Here is a 19,263-nt window from a genome sequence, read left to right on the forward strand (position 1 = left end):
TAATAGTTTAAATACAGCCAGCGATGCATGATGCCCAGTTAAGTGGACAGGTGATCGCAATTTTCTCACAACATATAATCAATATTTGGACAATTTAACAACTGTATTACTCCTTAAATGTTACTTGATTTTTACAGATTTTACTTACCTTCCAGGGTCTCCAATTATAGAAGGAATGGCAAGGTATTCTTGAGCTGCCCAACACTTCTTGCATTCGATCGGCCATCTTGGTTTTTGAGAGATTTGTCTTGCACTGACAACACCTGGCCAGATGCTCAAAACCCATGCATAAACAAGAAAATGGCTTTATTATGCAATAATCAACTGTGCAACACTCTGGCATTAATATTGCATTTATAGTGTACATTTCAACTATTATTCTTTCATTCTTGTTTATGCTAGTCTTGCATATTTGTTTAGCACACATAGATCCAAATTTGTGTAGCTATTCATGTTTTTTATTTGCACTGTGATTAATATATTGTAGTATGTAGGGCTGCCACTAACGATTATTTTCATTGTCGACTAATCTGTCGATTATTTCTTCGATTAGTCGACTAATCATTTCATCGAAAAATGTGTTAAAATGTTGAAAAATATTGGTCTGTCTCTCCCAAACCCCAAAATTACGTCATCTAATGTCTTGTTTCTTACTCACGCCAAAGGGTTTTAGTTCACCGTCATGGGAGAATGTGTAAAGCTGCCAATATTTGAATGTAAGAAGCTGCAGTAAGAGTATTTTAGGGTACTTTTATAGTACTTTTCTATGAAAAATTACTCAAACCGATTAGTCGACTACTAAAATAGTCATTGATTATTTTAATAGTCGATTAGTCATCGATTAGTCGACTAATTGTGGCAGCCCTAGTAGTATGACGATGCACATATTTGAACATATTTCTTATAGTTCTTATTTTTCTTTTTTCTCTCCATATATTCTGTTATATATTGTAGCATAATGCATTAAAAAAATTCTCCATGCATATGTCTAGTAAAAGAGCAACTGTAAGGTAACTCATTTTACCTCCAGGGATCAATAAAGTATTTCTGGATCTGAATTGTTGTATAATGTATTATATGGTGACTACACATTATGATCATGATTTGCTGACAAACGGTTAAGACCCACAAAATATATATCTTTAATTTAATTTAATAAAATTTAATTTAAAAAAAATTCCAACTTTATTTATTAGTATTCACAGTCGAAAATGAAACATTACATATACATAGATACAAGAACAAACTTTTCTCCCACCCCACCACCCATCCCAGGGGACAAGAAGAAAAAAAATAAAAATAAAATAATAATAATAATAATAATAGTAATAATAAATTAATAATAATAATTAATTATTTTTATTTTCATTTTATTTTGTTTATTTTTTTTATTTTATTTCTATTTTATTTTTATTTCTATTTCTATTTTTAAAGAGGATTTCTCTCATGTTTGGGCAGGGCTGTGTGGAACAATGTGATTTTCCTTTGCCAGCAGGAGGCGACAGAGCTGCACGCGAACCAAAGAGGGGCCGAGAAGAAGCGGAAATGACGAAGATGGCGGAAGTTACCGTCGATTAAAAACAATAACGCGCCAAATTTGTGCTAAATTCACTGTTGTCACTGCCACACAGTCCACGGACTCATGAAAAACTTTGTCTAATCTTTATTAATACATTTAGGAAAGGCTGCTGGCTGAGAAAATTAGCTGTGCAGGTAAGAAAGTTATTTAACTACGAGTCGACGAAGTTACATCTCGTGTTGCAACTTGTTTATTCTTATTAATGTGTTTAGCTTCGAGCATCATGGTGATTAATGATATTTAACAGCGCTGTTAAGAGTCTGACAGATAAAACGGTACATAATATTCATTAGTTACACACTGTGTACGACGGACAGCATTTACCTGAAGTTAAATAAATTAAATGTTTGTCTGTAGTTTGCGTTTATGAGTGTACGTGTGTTTTTCTGTGACAGCTTGACAGTGACTGTGTTTGTGTTCGCAGCATGGCTGTGCCTTTTGTTCAAGACTGGGACCTGATTCAGACTCTGGGAGAAGGAGCCTATGGAGAGTATGAAGCCTCCTTTATCATTAAAAAACAATCAATAAGCAAACAAAAAGCATTTAATGCAGAAATACAGCACGATTAACATGTCATGGTGCAGATGTATAGTTAAAAGCATTTACACTCAGTTAAAACAAGAACCGAAATAAGGTATTTAAACAGCCATAAGGGTGGCAGAGTGTTCAAGTTTAACGTCTTTTGCAGATTATTCCATGTCTAAGGTGCACTGCAAGATAATGACTTTATTCCTAGGCCAGTTCTGATTAAGGGAATGTGAAGCAACAACCTATTCTGTGTATGAGTACCAAGATTACGTGAGGTCAGAGTTAAAGATAATCCTTTATTAGTCCCACGACAGGGAAATTTGCATCATTTCAGCAGCTAAAGGGATGGTGCGAACTAGATGCTTCAGTAGCAATAAAAAGTATGCATTTGTAAAAAAAAAAAAAACACCACAGATCAGTCCAATAAGTAAACAGTAAAAGCAAAATATAATAAATTGACAGGCTGATGAATGTTGGAATTATAGGTACGGCACATTTTAGCGTAGTATTGCACCTTAGTGATGATTGTAAACAGTAGACTAAAAGCAAGATATGAGAAATAAATAAACTGCTGAATGGCTAGATTCACATTATTGCACATTGGTACATACTGATATTGCACAGGAGTGATAATTGATTGTTGGTAGTCAGTTTTTGTACTTGAAGTCTGCTGGGAGCAGTGGTGATTGTATAGTCTGACAGCAGCAGGAAGGACCTACGGTAACGCTCCTTCAGACACCGTGGGTGAAGCAGCCTGTTACTGAAGGAGCTTGGGATGGGATGCATGGGGTGGGACATGTTGTCCATAAGGGATGAAAGCTTAGCTATTGTTCTCCTGTCTCCCACCACCTCCACTGTGTCAAGGGAACATCCCAGGACAGAGCTGGCCTTCTTAACCAGTCTGTTAAGTCTCCTCCAGTCAGATGTCGAGATGCTGCTGCCCCAGCAAGATGGCTGATGCCACCACAGAGTCAAATCAATGTCATGTACAGTTACTTTTTACACACAGTTCAGTCAGGAGCCTCTTTATTGCAACGATGATACAGTTTAGTTTGTCAGGAGTGCCCCTGCTCATGTGATGCTGTGCAGCAAATTTGACCCTAACCTCATGTTTTTACTGCAAGAGTTGAAATCTGCTGCTGACTGCAGACTCTGTTATCTGTTCCTCACATGATACTCCCCCTTTGTCTTGGAGAACATGCACTTGCTCTCCCAGTTAACACAAGTATACCTTTAATACAGTATAATGTTGAAGTCTGATATGCAACAAACACTTGGTGACTTTCCCTCATTTGACATTCCCACAAACCGACAGATTTCACCTCTTTTGTGCTCTGCTCCGTGCTTTTGCAGAGTGAGGCTGCTGGTGAACAGGCAGACGGAGGAGGCGGTGGCAGTGAAGGTGATCGATACCTCTCAGGCTAAAGAGTGCGCTGAAAATGTCAAGAAGGAGGTCTGCATCCATAAGGTGGGTCATTCACCTGTAGTACAGTCAGTATGACCTTAAGTATGAAAGGATAATATAGGTATTATTAACTGAAACAGAAAGACATTTGTATTTGCTAGCTAATGATATATGACATGAGAAAATCACCTCTTGTCCATTTCATAGAACTGCATGTAATAATTTTAACTGGAGCTCAAATGTGACTTTGTAATTTTAACTTGCATGTATCGTTCAGCCGTAGCTAAAACCTCTTAAACGGTTTCTTAATTAGAAATGTTTAAATGTGAACAAAGTGACATTTGCTTCTGTTTAGATGCTCAACCACCAAAACATCGTACGTTTCTTTGGCCATCGGAAGGAAGGTACGACTGTGTACCTCTTCCTGGAGTACTGCACCGGCGGAGAACTGTTCGACCGAATTGGTGAGAATTGGTTAATCATTCAGTCTTCTCTTTAAACATGACAACTGTCATACCAGTAGTCACAAGTATTCAGTTTTTGACCCTCAAATACATTTTAAAGGGAAAATTTATTTTAGTATTCTTGAACCTGGACTCTATTTTCCTGTGTTTTTGTGTCGAAGTGATGAATGGAGACCATTGCAGCCAGCAGCCACAAAACAGGCTGCAATGTAAACCCTACAGGGAAATGTGCATTGTCAGCTTAGGTCCAATAAAAAGACTGTTTTTGCAACTGACAGGCTCAAATTGTTACTGTTAAGTGTCAACATTATGGAAAGGTCACTACAGAGAAATAAAAATATGTTTTGTTTTTGTTGTTGTTTTTGTTTTTTAGATTAGTTTTGGCATTTTACCTTCATTGGATAGGACAGCTGTCAGAGTGAAATGGGGTGAAAGAGAGGGGATGACACTCGGCAAAAGGCAGTGGGTTGGAAATGAACATGAAGCTGCTACTGGGAACCCTAAAATGTTTTTTAAGATGACACTAAGCTATGCTTTTCATACTCCAACACAACAGACTCTTTCTGGCACTCCTCTCTCCAACTAATGTTTTCATTGTTGTTCCTCCTGCAAAAAGGCACCTCGCACGAGATTTCAAAATTAGTTTTCTTCTTTAGCGAGACTTGTTCACAGTAACAAACAGCGAAAGGTTAAAGAAAAACATTTGATTTCTCTGTAGGTTCCTCTCCATTACGTTGTCAGACGCTTATAATAAGGATGTGAGCCTGTCAGTGGCAAAAACACTTTAACTGACGGTGCACAGTTGCCCATAAGGATTACATCACAGCCTGTTTTGCCACTGTGGCTTCAGTGGTTTCTCTAAATACTGGACCAATGTCAGAAATTGTTGTATCCATTAGTCACTTAGAAAAGAAAGCATGGGGAAAATGGGTCCAGGCTGAAAAATGCTAAGTTTCCTTTTAAGCTCTCCAGACTTTTACATTTTCTTTTCTGTGTTTAATTTAACAGTTATATTCATTATAAAAACATTGGATTAGAAAAGGTAGCAAATAGCCTCAATATTAAAAATTGTCCACACAAACAAAAGTAATTGTGATCTAACTCTTTAATTCAATCCAAGCCAACAGTCTTCTGCTAATTAGGATTTTTATTTTTTAATAAATGTAATTCAAAGTATACTTGACAGTTGGAAACATAGCCTCTTATTTTTGTCCTCTGTTTTACTCTTCAAATTAAAATGCATTTACATAGCCAAATTGGAAAAATGACAAACAGTATTGGCAGTGGATCACATGACTGGTTGATAGTTGATATTCAATAAAAGGCTGATAGCCTGATGCATTACCCTGCTGCTACTTTCTAGAGATGCTGTTTATTTATATGATGCTGTGTGTTTGGATAGTGGTTAGTCATTCAAGTTATTAAAATGTTCTTTTTGTTTTAGAGCCTGATGTTGGGATGGCAGAGAAAGATGCTCATAGATTTTTCCAGCAGCTAATAGCAGCTGTGGTGAGTGAAGTCAAATTTGTGTGTTAATGTTTCTGCACCTGATTCTGCTGTTATTAAACTCTCAGTTGCACTTCTGCAGGAATACCTCCACTGTAAGGGCATCACCCACAGAGACATAAAGCCAGAGAACATTTTGCTGGACGACAAAGGTGAGGAAATACAGTGTGTATCGAGAAGGTAGAAGGAATAACTCTAGTGTGCATTTATTATTATAATAACCACCATCTGCTGTTCTCTACCTTTAGATAACCTGAAGCTGACAGACTTTGGCCTGGCCACCATGTTTCGCTTCAAAGGACGAGAGCGTCTCCTGAGTCGACTCTGCGGGACTCTTCCCTACGTGGCCCCGGAGCTTCTCAGCCAAACAGAGTACAAAGCTCAGCCCGCAGATATCTGGGCCTGTGGGATCGTTCTCACTGCCATGCTGGCTGGAGGTAAGATCACAAAGTCTGAGGCTGTGTCTGAAATCATTCACTCATCAAGTACTCCCTGCTCACTGTCTGTACAGAGTGCTATGCAGAGGACTATACAGTGAGCTCATAAGCTAAATGAAAACACACTTTTGGACATTACTGGGACACAATTAAAACGTGCCAGATCAACGTCAGCTGATGGACCATCCATAATAAATACCAACATGTGTTTTCATAATAAAAACATGATAATATACTGAGCATATTTTCCAAAATTACCTTGTGGCTGTTTGTGTTGTGATACACAGCTCTGATCACATTAAGCATTATTTTTATGCCACAACTCATCGATTTTTTTTTTGTGCCTTTCACATGGTCGATATGCATACCTACTTTCTACATGCATGAAGGAAATTTAAAACATGCTAATGAACTGTCCTGTTTCTTCTCCTTGCATCTTCAGGTATTACAGAAGCATTGTCTATATGCAGTTATGGGTGGGAACGTTTGTCACTGTCTCTGCGTTGCTTCTTTTCCAGAGCTGCCGTGGGACCAGCCCACTGAGAGCTGCCAGGAGTATTCAGACTGGCTCCAAAAGAAAACATACCTACCTCCTTGGAAGAAAATACAACCAATGCCTCTTAGTAAGCCACAGATTATTTAAGTTTGAATACTATATTTTTGACTTAGTCTTGGAGATTTATTTGACTCACATTTAACCTCTCTCTCTTCAGGTTTGTTGTCCAAGTTGCTGCTGGCCAGTCCAGATGGTCGCATCACCATCGCTGACATAAAGAAAGACCGCTGGTTCACTCAAGGCAAGTCTCAATGTCAGTATCAGTATTAGTATATATTGTGTTCACTGGACTGATGTCTGTCTGTGTGTCTCTGCAGGGTCAAAGCAAACACCTCTGGGCTCAGCAGGAAACAAACATCTTCGATCAGACGTGGGACAGATATCCCGAGCCAACAGGTCAGAGCTTTGTGTCTTTAATATTTTAACTCAAATGTGTGTTTCTGTTTGTGCCTGTAATCTTAAGACCAAATTTCTCCCTCTGCAGTGATGACAGAAATGTTTCCAGCTCTCAGCCTGATTTTGCAGCAAGTGGCTGGGAAGCCATGTTGATCATTGGCCAAAGTGACGGCCAAGTCAGCTTCTCTCAGCCGATCAAGCCGGAGCACATGCTGCTGGGCAGTCAGCTGCTGGGCACACCTGGAGCCAGTCAGGTAATTCACATACATACAGTGCAACATCAGTTTGTAACCTCTTTATATAATGTATCTCATAACGTGTGTGAGCTTTATGAGAGAGTTTATGAAATCCTACCTTAAAACGCTAATGCATTCATACTGACTCTGTCCTTTCTGTGTGTAGTCACCTTGGCAGAGATTAGTGCGGAGGATGACTCGTTTCTTCACCACTGTGAATGCCGAAGTCTCCTTGACTGCCCTGACGGACGCCTGTGACAGCCTGTCACTTGGCTTCAAACTCACCTGCACCAAACAGGTACATCTGTGCTCAAGTATACAGGATTCAAAACTTAACAGAGGTTAAATACGCTCTTTAATGGGTAAAGAAAACACCGTCTGCACCACACAGCCAGACACAGCAGGGTGACCACATAAGCTTCCTCCAGCTGCTACAGACCATAATACACTTGGGTTTTAATCTACCTCTCTCCGCCTTTTAGGTGACGGTGAGCACGCTGGACAAACGCAATAACAAACTCATCTTCAAAGTCCACTTGCTAGAGATGAATCAGAGAGTGCTGCTGGACTTCAGACTGTCTAAGGTGAGTTTTAGCTTTTCAAAATGGTACATGTGTTTCTAACATGAGTAATCCATTGCCACATTAAAACTGACATTAAAGTCTGAGACAGTGACGTGTGTTATTGAATATGGAAGAAGTATAGACACAGCAACATCCTGTTGTTGAGAAAAAGTAACAGAGTTTTGGAGGATTTATCCAGTCAAACAACTGCAGTGCAGATGTACCAACATGTCCAACACCGTCATCATCCGATATCAATATACATTTTTCTTTTAACTCAAGTACAAGTCTTGGTGGAAAACATGCTGCATCTTTAAGCCGTATTTATCTTTAGGATGTGGTTTTCAAACTGTGTGTGGAGGCAGTCAATGTACCTTATCGCAGATTGCTGCTCAAAAATCACACCTTCTCAGACTCATAGCTCAGTCAAATCTGAACACAGGCATAACTCGCATATTTTTATATTCAGTTACACTCCCCAAGGGTAATATTATGTCTGGAGTCCTTTGTGAATACCGTAAACATTAATTAATCTGCTCAGAAATCATATAAAAAAGAAGCTCCTTATAACTCCAGAACTTGCCTGAGAATCATCGCGGTTTTAAGTTTTCTTTAGTATTAAAGTAATTCAGTGACAGTTGTGTGTACATCCATGAGTAGGTTGCAAAGAGGAACTGTTAATATTATATTCGGCATGTTTTTACACACTCACTTGTCACACTCTTTGGCAGTGTGACAAGTTAAAGGCTTTGAAAACTCCTGACTAAGGCAATTAATTAATTAAATGTATTTATATATAAAATTAAGCTGATTCAAGTGGTGTAGTGCAATGGAAAACAACTTGACAAAATGGCTATTTAAGAATTGGATCAGTATTGAGAGAAGATAAAATGGCAGCAAGTGCCAGTGGACATTAGCTTTTTGTCAGCCAGCTTGCAAGTGCAAGTTATCTTCAGGGAGATGTTGATGTGTGTCTCTGTGTTTCCAGGGTGACGGTCTGGAGTTTAAACGTCTCTTTGTGAAGATAAAACACAAGCTCGGGGACATCATCAGCACTCAGAAGATTTTACCCCCCATGACATGAGCGGCCACTACAAACACACTTTTACGGACATTGTAGGGAGAACCTGTATATATTTAGCTGTTCTATTGATAAATGTATTCTGATGTTCTCTTCGTGTGTGTGGACTCTCTTGTACTTCTATCCATGTGAAAACCTATTAAGTGTTAAGATGCCAGGAGGGAGGGCAGTTTTTTTTTTTAAAAAAAGCTGGGTTAAGTCATCACTCTTTTTAAGAAGTTAGTTATTAAGTTTAGTGTTACACAATGATAATCGTCAAAGGAAGGTTCACGTAGAGATAGAGGCAAGTGTGTGTGTCTGTGTGTGTGTGTGTTTTGTTCTGATTATGTTTGACATGATACAGTCCAAAGATGTGAATAAATTATTAAAAGACCAAGAAACTGTCCTGCGATAACTTATGCACATAATAAGGATACATAGATATTCAGTATCCATGCATGAAAGCCTTTCTGTGAAATTGTTATGTAAGGAAACAGCAGGTGGTGTTCAAGCCTTTTAGATAAGCTGCTAACAACAAAAGTAAACTAAAACAAAAAAAACTGTTGGCTGAGCAGTACATATTTAATATAGAAATCGATGGATGTTCATGCTTCAGATGACGGTATGACAAAGTTTGTAGCTAAAGTTTTAAGAGGAGAACCATTATTGTAATTGAGATCTAAGTCACAGACTACACATACTGTAATGACTGTGCGAACTGTCTACAAAACTATAAATTCCAGGTTAAAATAGAACTGAAGGAGTCTCCGATACACATGTACGACTATGAGCCTGTAGCCTTGACTGTGATGGTGACGTTGACAGGCTCTTCTCCAGGAGGAGGGGCTTGGCTGGTGGTGAGGGGTGAAGCTGCCCGGGGTAAAGCCATGGTTGGACCTGGAAATGACCAGGAAAAGATGTCAAGGTTCAGCATCAGGTAGACAAGCACAAAGCCTATTAAGTTTGTTGCTGGTTGAAACAGACTGCTTATAAAATCTAATGAGCTGACTGGGTGACTACAAGATTTAAAGGTCCAGTGTGCAGAATTTATAGGGATATATTTGCAGTAATTGAATATAATATAAGTATGTTTCCTTTAGTGTAATAGCACCTGAAAATGATAATCATGTTTTCCTTACCTTAGAATGAGACGTTTACATCTGCATAGGGAGCTTGTTGTTTATGGAGATTGACATGTTTCTACAGTAGCCCAGAACGGACAAACCAAACCCTGGCTCTAGACAGGGCAATTATAACATTTTTGCATCTTGGCCACTGTAGTTGAAAGCCTGTCTGCAACAAGCAGCATCAGACAGAACTGATTTTTTTTTTTTGCTTTATTCAGAGGTTTTACCGGTTTAAATCACCTGAGGCCTGTGCTACAAAGCAAGATTCGAAGTTAGCGAGGTAACTTAAGGGTTAACTTTGGGTTTTCAGTACTGTTCTATACTAATGTCACACAGGCCCATAGCTCAGTGATACCTGCACGTAATTCAAGTCGAGGCCGAGGGTACAGAGTATCGTTTACATCCCACGTCATTAACATTTTACTGTATCGCAGTCCCAAACACTCGCGGTACCATTTCATCTCATATGATATGAAGTAGCCTACTTCATTCATGGTTCTGATGATGCTGCTCGTGGCTGGATAGGAAAACCCAGAGTTGACTGAACTAGTTGATTACCAGCTATGTTATTCAGAAGGCCAATGTTAGGGTTAGTCAAGCCACATAACGAAAAGAGATTGTGGGTAAGAACTGGTTTCATAGTACAGGCCTCAGATCCATTTGTTTTGGAGAGGAAGAGACCTCTGCAGATGATTCAGCTCCTGGTAAAAACCTCCTGAACGATGAACACTGAAGGAATTCTAACTGGGAGAAGTTTCAGCTAGATGCAATGTTCAATCCTCACCTTGAAATACCCTAAATCTTACACACTGAACCTTTGAAATACTTTGAAAGCCAACTGTATTAATTTGTGGAAAACTTAAAACAAGAAAGGCTACATATGTATTTTGTTAGGCTTAGTTTCCTTGATTTTCCTCTTTGCCTCATTTTCTTATGTTCCTAATTTCTTCCTCCAAAATACCCTTCAAAGTAAAACCTCCTGGATTGTCGATTAATTTTTACTGTCGTCCTCCTGTGAGTTGAGGGTTGATGTCACAGATGACAGTTGTGAACAAGGGAAAATGTGAGTGTGCTGAAGCTGAGCAGCTAGTTCGCTATGTAGTCTGCAAACTGAGCAGTGCACTTCTCGCATGTGAGTATTTGTTCGGTCACTCATTCAACAAACTGAGGTGCAAGGCAAGATGTGTGTTAGGAGTACTAAAGTGGGCTGCTGTTCAGAGTCTGTGGCTCTTGTGTTGTGTGGCATACTGTTGTCTGGCTCAGCGTGACCATCTGCTCTGCCTATGATGGCATGCTGACGTTACTGCTTTATAAACATAAGGTATTTGATGGATTAATACAAAGATGGGGTTGGAGGAAGGTGGGGGCAGTGAGGTAACCCTGACATAGTCCATCTGTAGGCTTATATGAACATGCTTGATGTGGGTTCATCTTGCCTGGACTGGGTGATTCACCGATCTCCTCTATTCCTCCCTCTGACCTGGCTACCACTTCATCCTCTGGGAAGTTGATGTTTTCCCTCGACTGGCTGTGTTGTCTGTTCACAACAAAAGAGCAAACTTTTAAAAATGCATAACTGTGCACAAAATGTCTGTTAACATCATCACACATTTTTCATTGTTGATAGACAGGGATACAGGTACTCACAAACCAAACAGCATGTCGTGTAGTCCTGGGAGAGGAAACACAGAGCATTAGTGCAACATAAGGGGAAAACAGCTTTATTATTCAAGTCATTAAGACGTTGGTGCTTGTGTATGGGACTCACGAGGGTTGTTGTTGCGGTTGCGGATAATGAAGATGAGCAGCAGCGCTGTGAGGATGGCTGCAATGAGCATCCCGCCTATCGCTGCTCCGATCACAGCAGGGTACATATTGTAGCGTGGTTCCGCTGCAACACATCACAGTTACACATTGCAAAATAGTACACCTCTGACAAAACACTGACAGTTGCAAAACTTAATTAGAGTCTCACTTTTTTTTCCCATCATGTTTCAGTTCCCTCCAGTGGTTCTCAACCCACGTCAGTGTTGTTCTTGCACTGTGAAATGAACTCGTGATTGTCGAGTTATGTAGCTTCACTGACAGTGTTTGTTCATAAGTTTGGTTGACAAAATGATTTTGTTGAAGCAAGACTGTAACAAAATAAAAAGTTGAATTTATAAGCAATAAAACACACTCTTGCTCAGTTTTATACACTGTGTGGTTTTGCTGCTGCAGCCTCACTTGGTCTGGTATGACCGGTAGCATATGGTGGCTAGTGTTAGCCAGCTTTAGGCAGTGCAGGGGTTGAAAACCACTGGTCTACTCTACCCTGACACCTACAACCCTTTCTACACCCTCCACAATCACCTGGCTTGGTTAGAGCAATCAAATCCTGCTACACATGGTACAATTAACACAAAGAAGGCACACAGGGCCAGTTAGAGGAAAGGTAAGGAGCAGGGAAGGGAAGGGAAGGAGGTAAACAGGAAGTGGGTGGAAAGTGTGGAGCTGTGAAGGGTGTGTAACTGTTTATATGTATTTTTGTGTGTGTTTGAGTCTTTCACCTAAGTGGGTAACAAAAAAAAAGAAAAAGAAAAATGTTAGACTGTTATCAAAGACATTTAAACAGCAATCACAGCACGACACCAGCTTCAACAATGTTTGAATACGCCCCTAACTCACCTGTCACCTTTTTAAAATGTCACATTATTTATTTCTCCTGCCTTTGCTAGTTTTCGTCTGTTCGTTAAAGGGACAGTTCACCCCAGAATAAAAAATACACATTTTTCCTCTTTCCTGTGGTGCTATTTATCAGTCTAGATTGTTTTGGTGGGAGTTGCGAAGTGTTGGAGTTATCGGCCGAAGAGATGTCTGCCTTTTCTCCAGTATAATAGAACTTCATTTGGGGTGTACTGTCCCTTTAAAACATCCCTAACTTAAGCCCCTGTCTGTCCTGTATCTGACCACACTCGCCTCACTCTGCTCACTTACTATACCTGGAGTCTTTGCTGCAGAGGGGTGTCCAACGGTGCGATGGTTGACGGGTATGATGCGAAACTGGTAGGTAATGGTTGGTATCAGTCTCCCTACTGTATGACTTCTGACTTCTGGGTCCTGGATGATGTTATGGTACCAGGCTGGTGGACCGATCCTCTCCTCTCCATCCGCCACCTCCACTGAATCATTGTTGTTGCCTCTCCTTCCTGGTCGCTCTGACACCAATCTGTGCTGCAGGATGAAACCTGTCCAACCTCCTTCTTCTTCGTTGTCTACCTGCCACTCCAGCTCCACCTCGTTTCGCTGTCGGCTGTTGTACACCACGCTGATCAGGGTCGCATTAGGTGGCATGGGGTGCTCTGATAATTGTACAGACATGAGAGTGGTATCAATCTTCTCATCTAACTCTCGGCAAGAAAGCGATTGTATTTTCCAAAATGTCAAACCATTCCCTTTAAAAGCTTTAACGGTAAGACAACAGATATAGATAAAAACTAAAACTCACTCTTGACCACTAAAGTGACGTTGATTTCAGTTCCTCCGACTGCATTAGAAGTGGAGCATCTGTACTCGCCGCTGTCTTTCATCTCATCTGTGTCTCTCACAGTCAGATTGGCCCATGCAGATGTTCGCAGCAGTACGTACTTTGAGGTGTCTTGGACGCCTACGCCCTGATTGTTAAACCAGGTGATTTCACTGACAGGAAGGTAGTTGGACCTCAGGTTGCAGGTGAGCTGAACATCACTCCCCTCGTATACAGACACAACTCGACGCCGTGTCAGCAACACAGGAGCCTCTACAGGTGACAACGTATAAATGAATGAGTGAATGCATCATACTTGTAGTTTGTTGTAAGCTGTGTCTGACAACGTGCACTGACCCAGTGTGAGCCTGCAGGTCTTGGTTTGGGCCAGAAGTGGATGCTTAGCATGGCAGGTATAGGGTTTCCCACCGTGGGCAGTGCCGTAGCGAAGCACCAAGATGTTGGAGCTTTCCTCCCCGCCTTTGCCCTGGCTACCCGGGCCCTCCCACCACACCAAGGCCTTTGGGGCCCCTCCATCCCAGGAGCAGGACAGCATCAGATACTGTTTGGTGTTAGTCACATAGGCAAAACACACCGGCTCTGCAGGGGGAATATCTGGTAGAGAAGAAGAGCTTTAAGTGGGATGTGAGAGGTTTGGAGAACAGTGAGCAATACAAAACATTTTGTTTCCTTACATGTGCGCGTGCTGCACTTTGCGCTCTGTTGGAGCGCCAGGTGGGAGCCCATGCAAGTAAACAAGGTGTCGTTGGAAGTCAGGCCTTCAGATGGCAGCAAGATGGCAGTGTTGGTCAGTGGATTTGTTTGCTGCCCTGTGTCAGCCTCGTCTTGTCCCGCTCGTTTCAGGTGTCCAGTCCAGTGGAGGGAGGGGGAGGGGAATCCACCAGGCCAGGAGCAGAGCAGTCTCAGAGAGGTGTGATTCAGAACCGGTTCCACAGAACAGGAGGGGGAGCCGTCAGGTGGGTCTGTGGGGATAAGATACAGCGTAACGAGGCAGTGATGTGCAAAGTGGAGGTTATGTGAGGTCATCGGGACCAGAGAAATTGCACAGAGGGCTACAGTATTCAGGGTGTTGGTTATGAATCACCTTACCAAGATTATAGATGAAATATGCTTTTTATTAGATATATTTTTACTTACAACCTACTCTTGTGATAGAGCTGGGTAACACAGATGAATATCAAGTCAGTACTACAAAGCCTGTCGTCTCTACTATGAAAAATGTATCTAAAAAGAAAATGCTCTCTATCTATCTCTAATGGGTCATGCGTTGTTTTAGGTCAGACACATGATCTGAGTATCTAGCAGAGATGCATAAACCCAGCAAACGAACACAGGAGAGCAAAATGACAAGCATCGGCCTTCTAGCCAGCCAACACTTGCCATGGCTGTGACATCACAGCAAGGTACCTGCCAGAGAGTCCCATCAACTTCCCAGATGGCTCGAACAGGAGAATAGGTCTGCAGCACTTCCACACTCTGCTGTGTGTGTGTTTGTGTGTGTGTGTGTATATGCAAGCTTTGGGGTCTGTTTTGAAGTCTTAGTGAGTATAAGGAGCAGGAAATATGAGGGATGATGGTACTGAATGGAGTATGGATGTTTTAAACAGAAGAAGCAAAGGAGTTTTTTGCATAACACAGAAAACAGAAGAGGTTTAACTGAAAGTGACAATGATCAGGGAGGTATGTTTAAGGAGGAGATTCAGTGTGAAGATGAAAATCCTGGATTTGTGTCCTCTTCATCTTGTGCTATAAATGTCATATCCGAATAAACTCCTTGCCATTTGCAGCATCAAGACAGAGGAACACAGGTGAGGACTGAGTAGAGAGGATCACAGGGGAGCAGAAGGACTGATGGCACGGTCCAAGATCAGAGGTGTGAGGTTACACTCACAGTAGACAGTCAGGCTGATGGTTTTTTTGGAGCGGGTGTTGAGGTAGGTGTTCTGTGCCAAGCAGGCGTAGTCGCCAGTGTGCATGCGGAGGATCTTGGTGATGGTTAACTGCGGCCCGGTGTAGACCTGGGAGTTGTTGTAGAACCAGACGTACTGGCTGGCCGGGTTGGACTGGGCTTGACACAGTAAAGAAACAGTCTCTCTCTCCAGGGCTGAATATCCACGCTCTGTTATACTGTACGGAGTCACATCTATTTGAGGGATGTCTGGGCCGACTGAGGAGGAAAGACATGAACACAGTCAGGATATGAAGGGCATGGACGTTTGATTTGATTTGATTTGATTTACTTTGATTTACTTTGATTTACTTCATCACCAGAAAAAAAATCTGAAATTTGTCTTGCGCCCCAGGAGGTCAACTGTTGACTGTTGACCAAACAGCAACACCATGCTACAGGCGGAGCAGTAGTAGCTTAGTGAGTGTACTACTAGGTAGCTGGGTGGGTTACCATGGAGGGTTGGGCACTCTTCTATATAGTCCAAAGGCTTTTTGGCTAATAGGTAGATACTGTAAACAGTCAGAAAAAGAGGGGCGTATATACCTGTGTATACTCTCCACAGGTTGCCAAAATTTTGACCTCAGTGTCATCAGTAGCTACAACTCTGTCTGTGTGCCTCAAATTCAGACCACTAGGGTTCAGTTATTAACATATACAGTACAAGCAGGTTTGGAGATACAAGCCAAAGCAGAAACAATACAACATGTCTTTCAAATGCCAAGAAAAGCAAAGAGAAGAAATTGAAATAGATGAATATCTGAATCAGACAAAAGCCAGCCTATGACTAAAACATGAAACAGTGTGAGTAATGATTTAACAAAGTTATCATTCAAGGCATGTTACATGGTGACATTTTCTGTGTGACAAAAACTGAAGATGCACGTCTTCGCAGTTTATTGATTACTCACACATCAAATGCCAAAGAAAAGAAAAGAAAATAGTCGTGTAGTAATAGTCGTCTCCAATTCCTCCCTTTTGAGGACCTTAAACAGCTGCCTTGGTTTTTACATCTGAGGCTTTATGTTTTTAAGGTTGACACAGAATTACTCACAGATGGTGTCCAGCCATAACCGGTTAGAGCTCTCGCTGTTGACGGCGTTGCTGGCCACACAGCGATACCAGCCAGTATGGTTGCGGTTGACGTCGGTCATGTTGATAACGTTGGTGTTGCCTTGTGCAAAGGCTGAGATGTTTCCACTGCGGGTCTCATGTTGCCACACATACTGGATTGGTCCGGTCCCATTGTCCAGATTGCAACGCATCCACATTGTAGATCCCTCCACTGGAGATACATCACTCATCAGGAGGTAAGGCTTAGTGACGGGAACTGTTTTCAAGACAAAGTCACACATGTAGGTATGTTTAATATCTCTAAAGAACATCATTCTTCATCTGCTCCCTCCCCTCAGCTACGCCCCCGCCTGAAGAAGGTAGGTGTTTCAAAGTGCAGGAAGTCTTACCTCGGACAGTCAGGTGCACGTAGTAGTAGTAGACTTTGGGCTCCCCTTCTATGTCGTAGAAAGCCTGGCAGGTGAAGAGGCCGTGTGCGGCAAGAGGCAGTTTCTCGATGCTCACAGCTGCACTGTTCGTGATGACCGTGACTTGTCCGAGTGTCTCTGCCAGCTTCTGGATCCTCTGTCCTTTCCCCAAATCATACACCACAGCTCTTATGGCTTCAGTCCCGGGCTTGGTGAAGCTCCATATGTACATGTCAGGTAAGGTGGGACCGCACTCCAGGATCACTGCTTTGCCCACCACGCCATACACATCGGCGTCCCGGTACACCACCTCCCAGTTGGGATTGACCTTTACCACTGGAGGAGAGGGAGGTGTGAGTGAATTAAGTTAACTTTAGGGACACACACCAGACTCAAGACAGGTTCATTAGGGACGGTTCATCCACCTGGGGACGAAAGTCATGTCCCCAATTTCGGAAAAAGATGATATTTGGGTCAGCGGTTAAGTTAAATGTGAGGTTAGGTGTGTGTGTGCGTGTGTGTGTGAACGAAAGGGAGATGGTGGTGTCGTGTGCCCTGCCAGTGTTGAGTTACAGGATTGATTGCACTGTAAGTTTCAGACACATTGTAATAGTTTAATAAGGGATTCCGAAAACAGATAATCGGATTAGTCAAATTATTTTTCCAGCCACATTCAATTTATCTTTTCGACCTTTAGCTATTCTCTTCCTATTACCTCCAAAATCGGCTTTCGATGCAGTGAACTGTTCCACTGTTATACATTACATCAGACAAACTCCTCACACAAGTACAGCAAAACATGTCTCGCTGTAATTGTGTTTGTTTTATTTTCAGTTTGCTCAGAATTAGAGCCCGATGATAGATCGTCCAGGGTGATGTCAATATCAGCTCATTGCAGACATATCAGTGTGTATGTGTTGGCCAATAAGTGACTATCAGCATGGAAATGCTGAAGAAATGATCAAGGAAGTTTGGAAACAGTGTCATCACTATTGTTTTTTCACCAAAGACGACTGAAAATGTCCTGATTTAAACTGTAAAACTTTGCACTCGAGTGACCTGTATCAAATATTTTTTGTTGCATGGTTTTATATACATACATACATACAAAAGAATATCATCAATATATTGTTATGAAACTACAGTATCACATCTTGATATCAGCCTCAAGTATCAGTAATTTGTCATACTGTACAGGACTACAACAGATTCTGCCGAAAGTCCATAAATGATAAAGAACTTTTACCCAGCAGCTCACTTTATTGTCTTCATATATTCATCAAACTTTCAAATCATGTTATATGGAAAACCAATTTTTAACAACAACTCAGATAAGTGTTAATGAATCCAAAGACACTGGAAAACCCTTACCAGATGTCGTAGAGGTGACCAGGCTGGTAGGCAGAAACAGAAAGGCCAGCCCTAGCAGTTGGGCCACCATGGTATCATGATGATCCTGAGTCCAACAATCTCTTTACTCCAAAAAAAAAAAAAAAAAAAATGCAGTAGAGATGATGAAAAAGTGAAGCTTTGGGACCACAACAACTGCCTGTCATCAGCTTCTCTCAGATGCCTGAGGTCTCATCTTTTCTTCTCTCCGATCCCGATGTTTCTTAGAGAATCCAGTTGCAGGCACTGACTTCATTAGACTGAGAGTAGGAAGAGGACGGAGGGTCACTAAACTGATTTGGGATCAATAATTCATGTGTTTTTCCTTTCGCTCCATCCCTCTATCCTTCTTTCTTTCTCGTGCGGGTTTAGAATAACACGGTGATACTGAGCTCATCTATTATACAAGGCAGATGCATGGGTGGACGGGTTAGCCTTCCACACACACATGCACTTACGCACACACCTGCACATTAACTAATGTATCCATGAACATTCCTCCACACAGGCCTTCGTGTTTATCTGCAATTAGATCTCTTTTTTCATAGCATTGCATGCCAGTTTTCACATTTTCACCCTGTTCAAACTGTAATATCATGTGACAAAATGCTGATTAATGCAGGTACAAATTTTTCAGACAGCATGACAGTGCATGCACACAACAAAGAGGGATTAAAGGGGGTTTATACAGTCTTAGATGTTCCTTTTTTCTCTTTGTTTTAGGACAAGTTTAAATACAAAAATATTACATGTTACACAAACAACAAATGACTAGATTTCCCCCGTTGGTCATCTTGGCCTCCAGATTTTAATTTCAGAGGTCACGTGAGGACCGGAGAGCAGAGTAAACGCTACTGATGGGATTAGGATTAAAATAGATTTAGAAATCTGGCATCTCTCAGGGGATGGTCTGTGTTTCCTCACAGCGACATGCTGTGACCACAACACGCTGCTCAGCGGGCCACCATTTAAAGATGTAAAGTCGCAGTTAATGAGATGCTGATCCTGCACATGCACATCCCCGCAACAGTTATTCGTTTTCAGTGTTTTTCTAAGGAATCC

General features: G+C 41.5%; 2 protein-coding genes across 2 annotated transcripts; one reads left to right on the forward strand and one right to left on the reverse strand.

The window, feature by feature from the left end:
- The first annotated feature begins 1,565 nt into the window (after positions 1 to 1,565).
- chek1 (checkpoint kinase 1) lies at positions 1,566 to 9,131 on the forward strand. The gene is made up of 14 exons (XM_033635884.2): positions 1,566 to 1,713; positions 2,004 to 2,069; positions 3,461 to 3,575; positions 3,868 to 3,976; positions 5,421 to 5,485; positions 5,565 to 5,634; positions 5,731 to 5,919; positions 6,438 to 6,542; positions 6,633 to 6,716; positions 6,793 to 6,871; positions 6,960 to 7,125; positions 7,274 to 7,405; positions 7,590 to 7,691; positions 8,659 to 9,131. The coding sequence occupies exons 2-14, from the start codon at positions 2,005 to 2,007 to the stop codon at positions 8,752 to 8,754; spliced, it is 1,377 nt and encodes a 458-aa protein (XP_033491775.1). The 5' UTR covers positions 1,566 to 1,713; position 2,004; the 3' UTR covers positions 8,755 to 9,131.
- Positions 9,132 to 9,254: 123 nt separating this feature from the next.
- vsig10l2 (V-set and immunoglobulin domain containing 10 like 2) lies at positions 9,255 to 18,744 on the reverse strand. Its single transcript, XM_033635872.2, has 12 exons — positions 18,184 to 18,744; positions 16,795 to 17,148; positions 16,386 to 16,661; positions 15,275 to 15,550; positions 14,058 to 14,345; positions 13,720 to 13,977; positions 13,345 to 13,635; positions 12,839 to 13,198; positions 11,626 to 11,748; positions 11,505 to 11,529; positions 11,294 to 11,394; positions 9,255 to 9,627 (listed from the first exon to the last, which is right to left on the reverse strand). The coding sequence occupies exons 1-12, from the start codon at positions 18,251 to 18,253 to the stop codon at positions 9,515 to 9,517; spliced, it is 2,535 nt and encodes an 844-aa protein (XP_033491763.2). The 5' UTR covers positions 18,254 to 18,744; the 3' UTR covers positions 9,255 to 9,514.
- Between the last annotated feature and the right edge of the window lie 519 nt (positions 18,745 to 19,263).

This window comes from Epinephelus lanceolatus, chromosome 11 (genome assembly GCF_041903045.1).
Source record: "Epinephelus lanceolatus isolate andai-2023 chromosome 11, ASM4190304v1, whole genome shotgun sequence".
Classification (NCBI taxonomy): Eukaryota; Metazoa; Chordata; class Actinopteri; order Perciformes; family Serranidae; genus Epinephelus; species Epinephelus lanceolatus.

Bases quoted from the DNA above. Each gene is read 5' to 3' on its own strand.
- chek1 (XM_033635884.2), top strand. From the start codon at position 2,005: ATGGCTGTGCCTTTTGTTCAAGACTGGGACCTGATTCAGACTCTGGGA. The intron at 5,920-6,437 runs GTAAGATCACAA...CTTCTTTTCCAG, and splicing joins CACTGCCATGCTGGCTGGAG to AGCTGCCGTGGGACCAGCCC. The intron at 7,406-7,589 runs GTACATCTGTGC...TCCGCCTTTTAG, and splicing joins AACTCACCTGCACCAAACAG to GTGACGGTGAGCACGCTGGA.
- vsig10l2 (XM_033635872.2), bottom strand. From the start codon at position 18,253: ATGGTGGCCCAACTGCTAGGGCTGGCCTTTCTGTTTCTGCCTACCAGC. The intron at 13,199-13,344 runs GTGAGTTTTAGT...TACAATTATCAG, and splicing joins CGTCACTTTAGTGGTCAAGA to AGCACCCCATGCCACCTAAT. The intron at 11,749-12,838 runs GTATAGTAAGTG...GATGTGTTGCAG, and splicing joins CTCTGCAGCAAAGACTCCAG to CGGAACCACGCTACAATATG.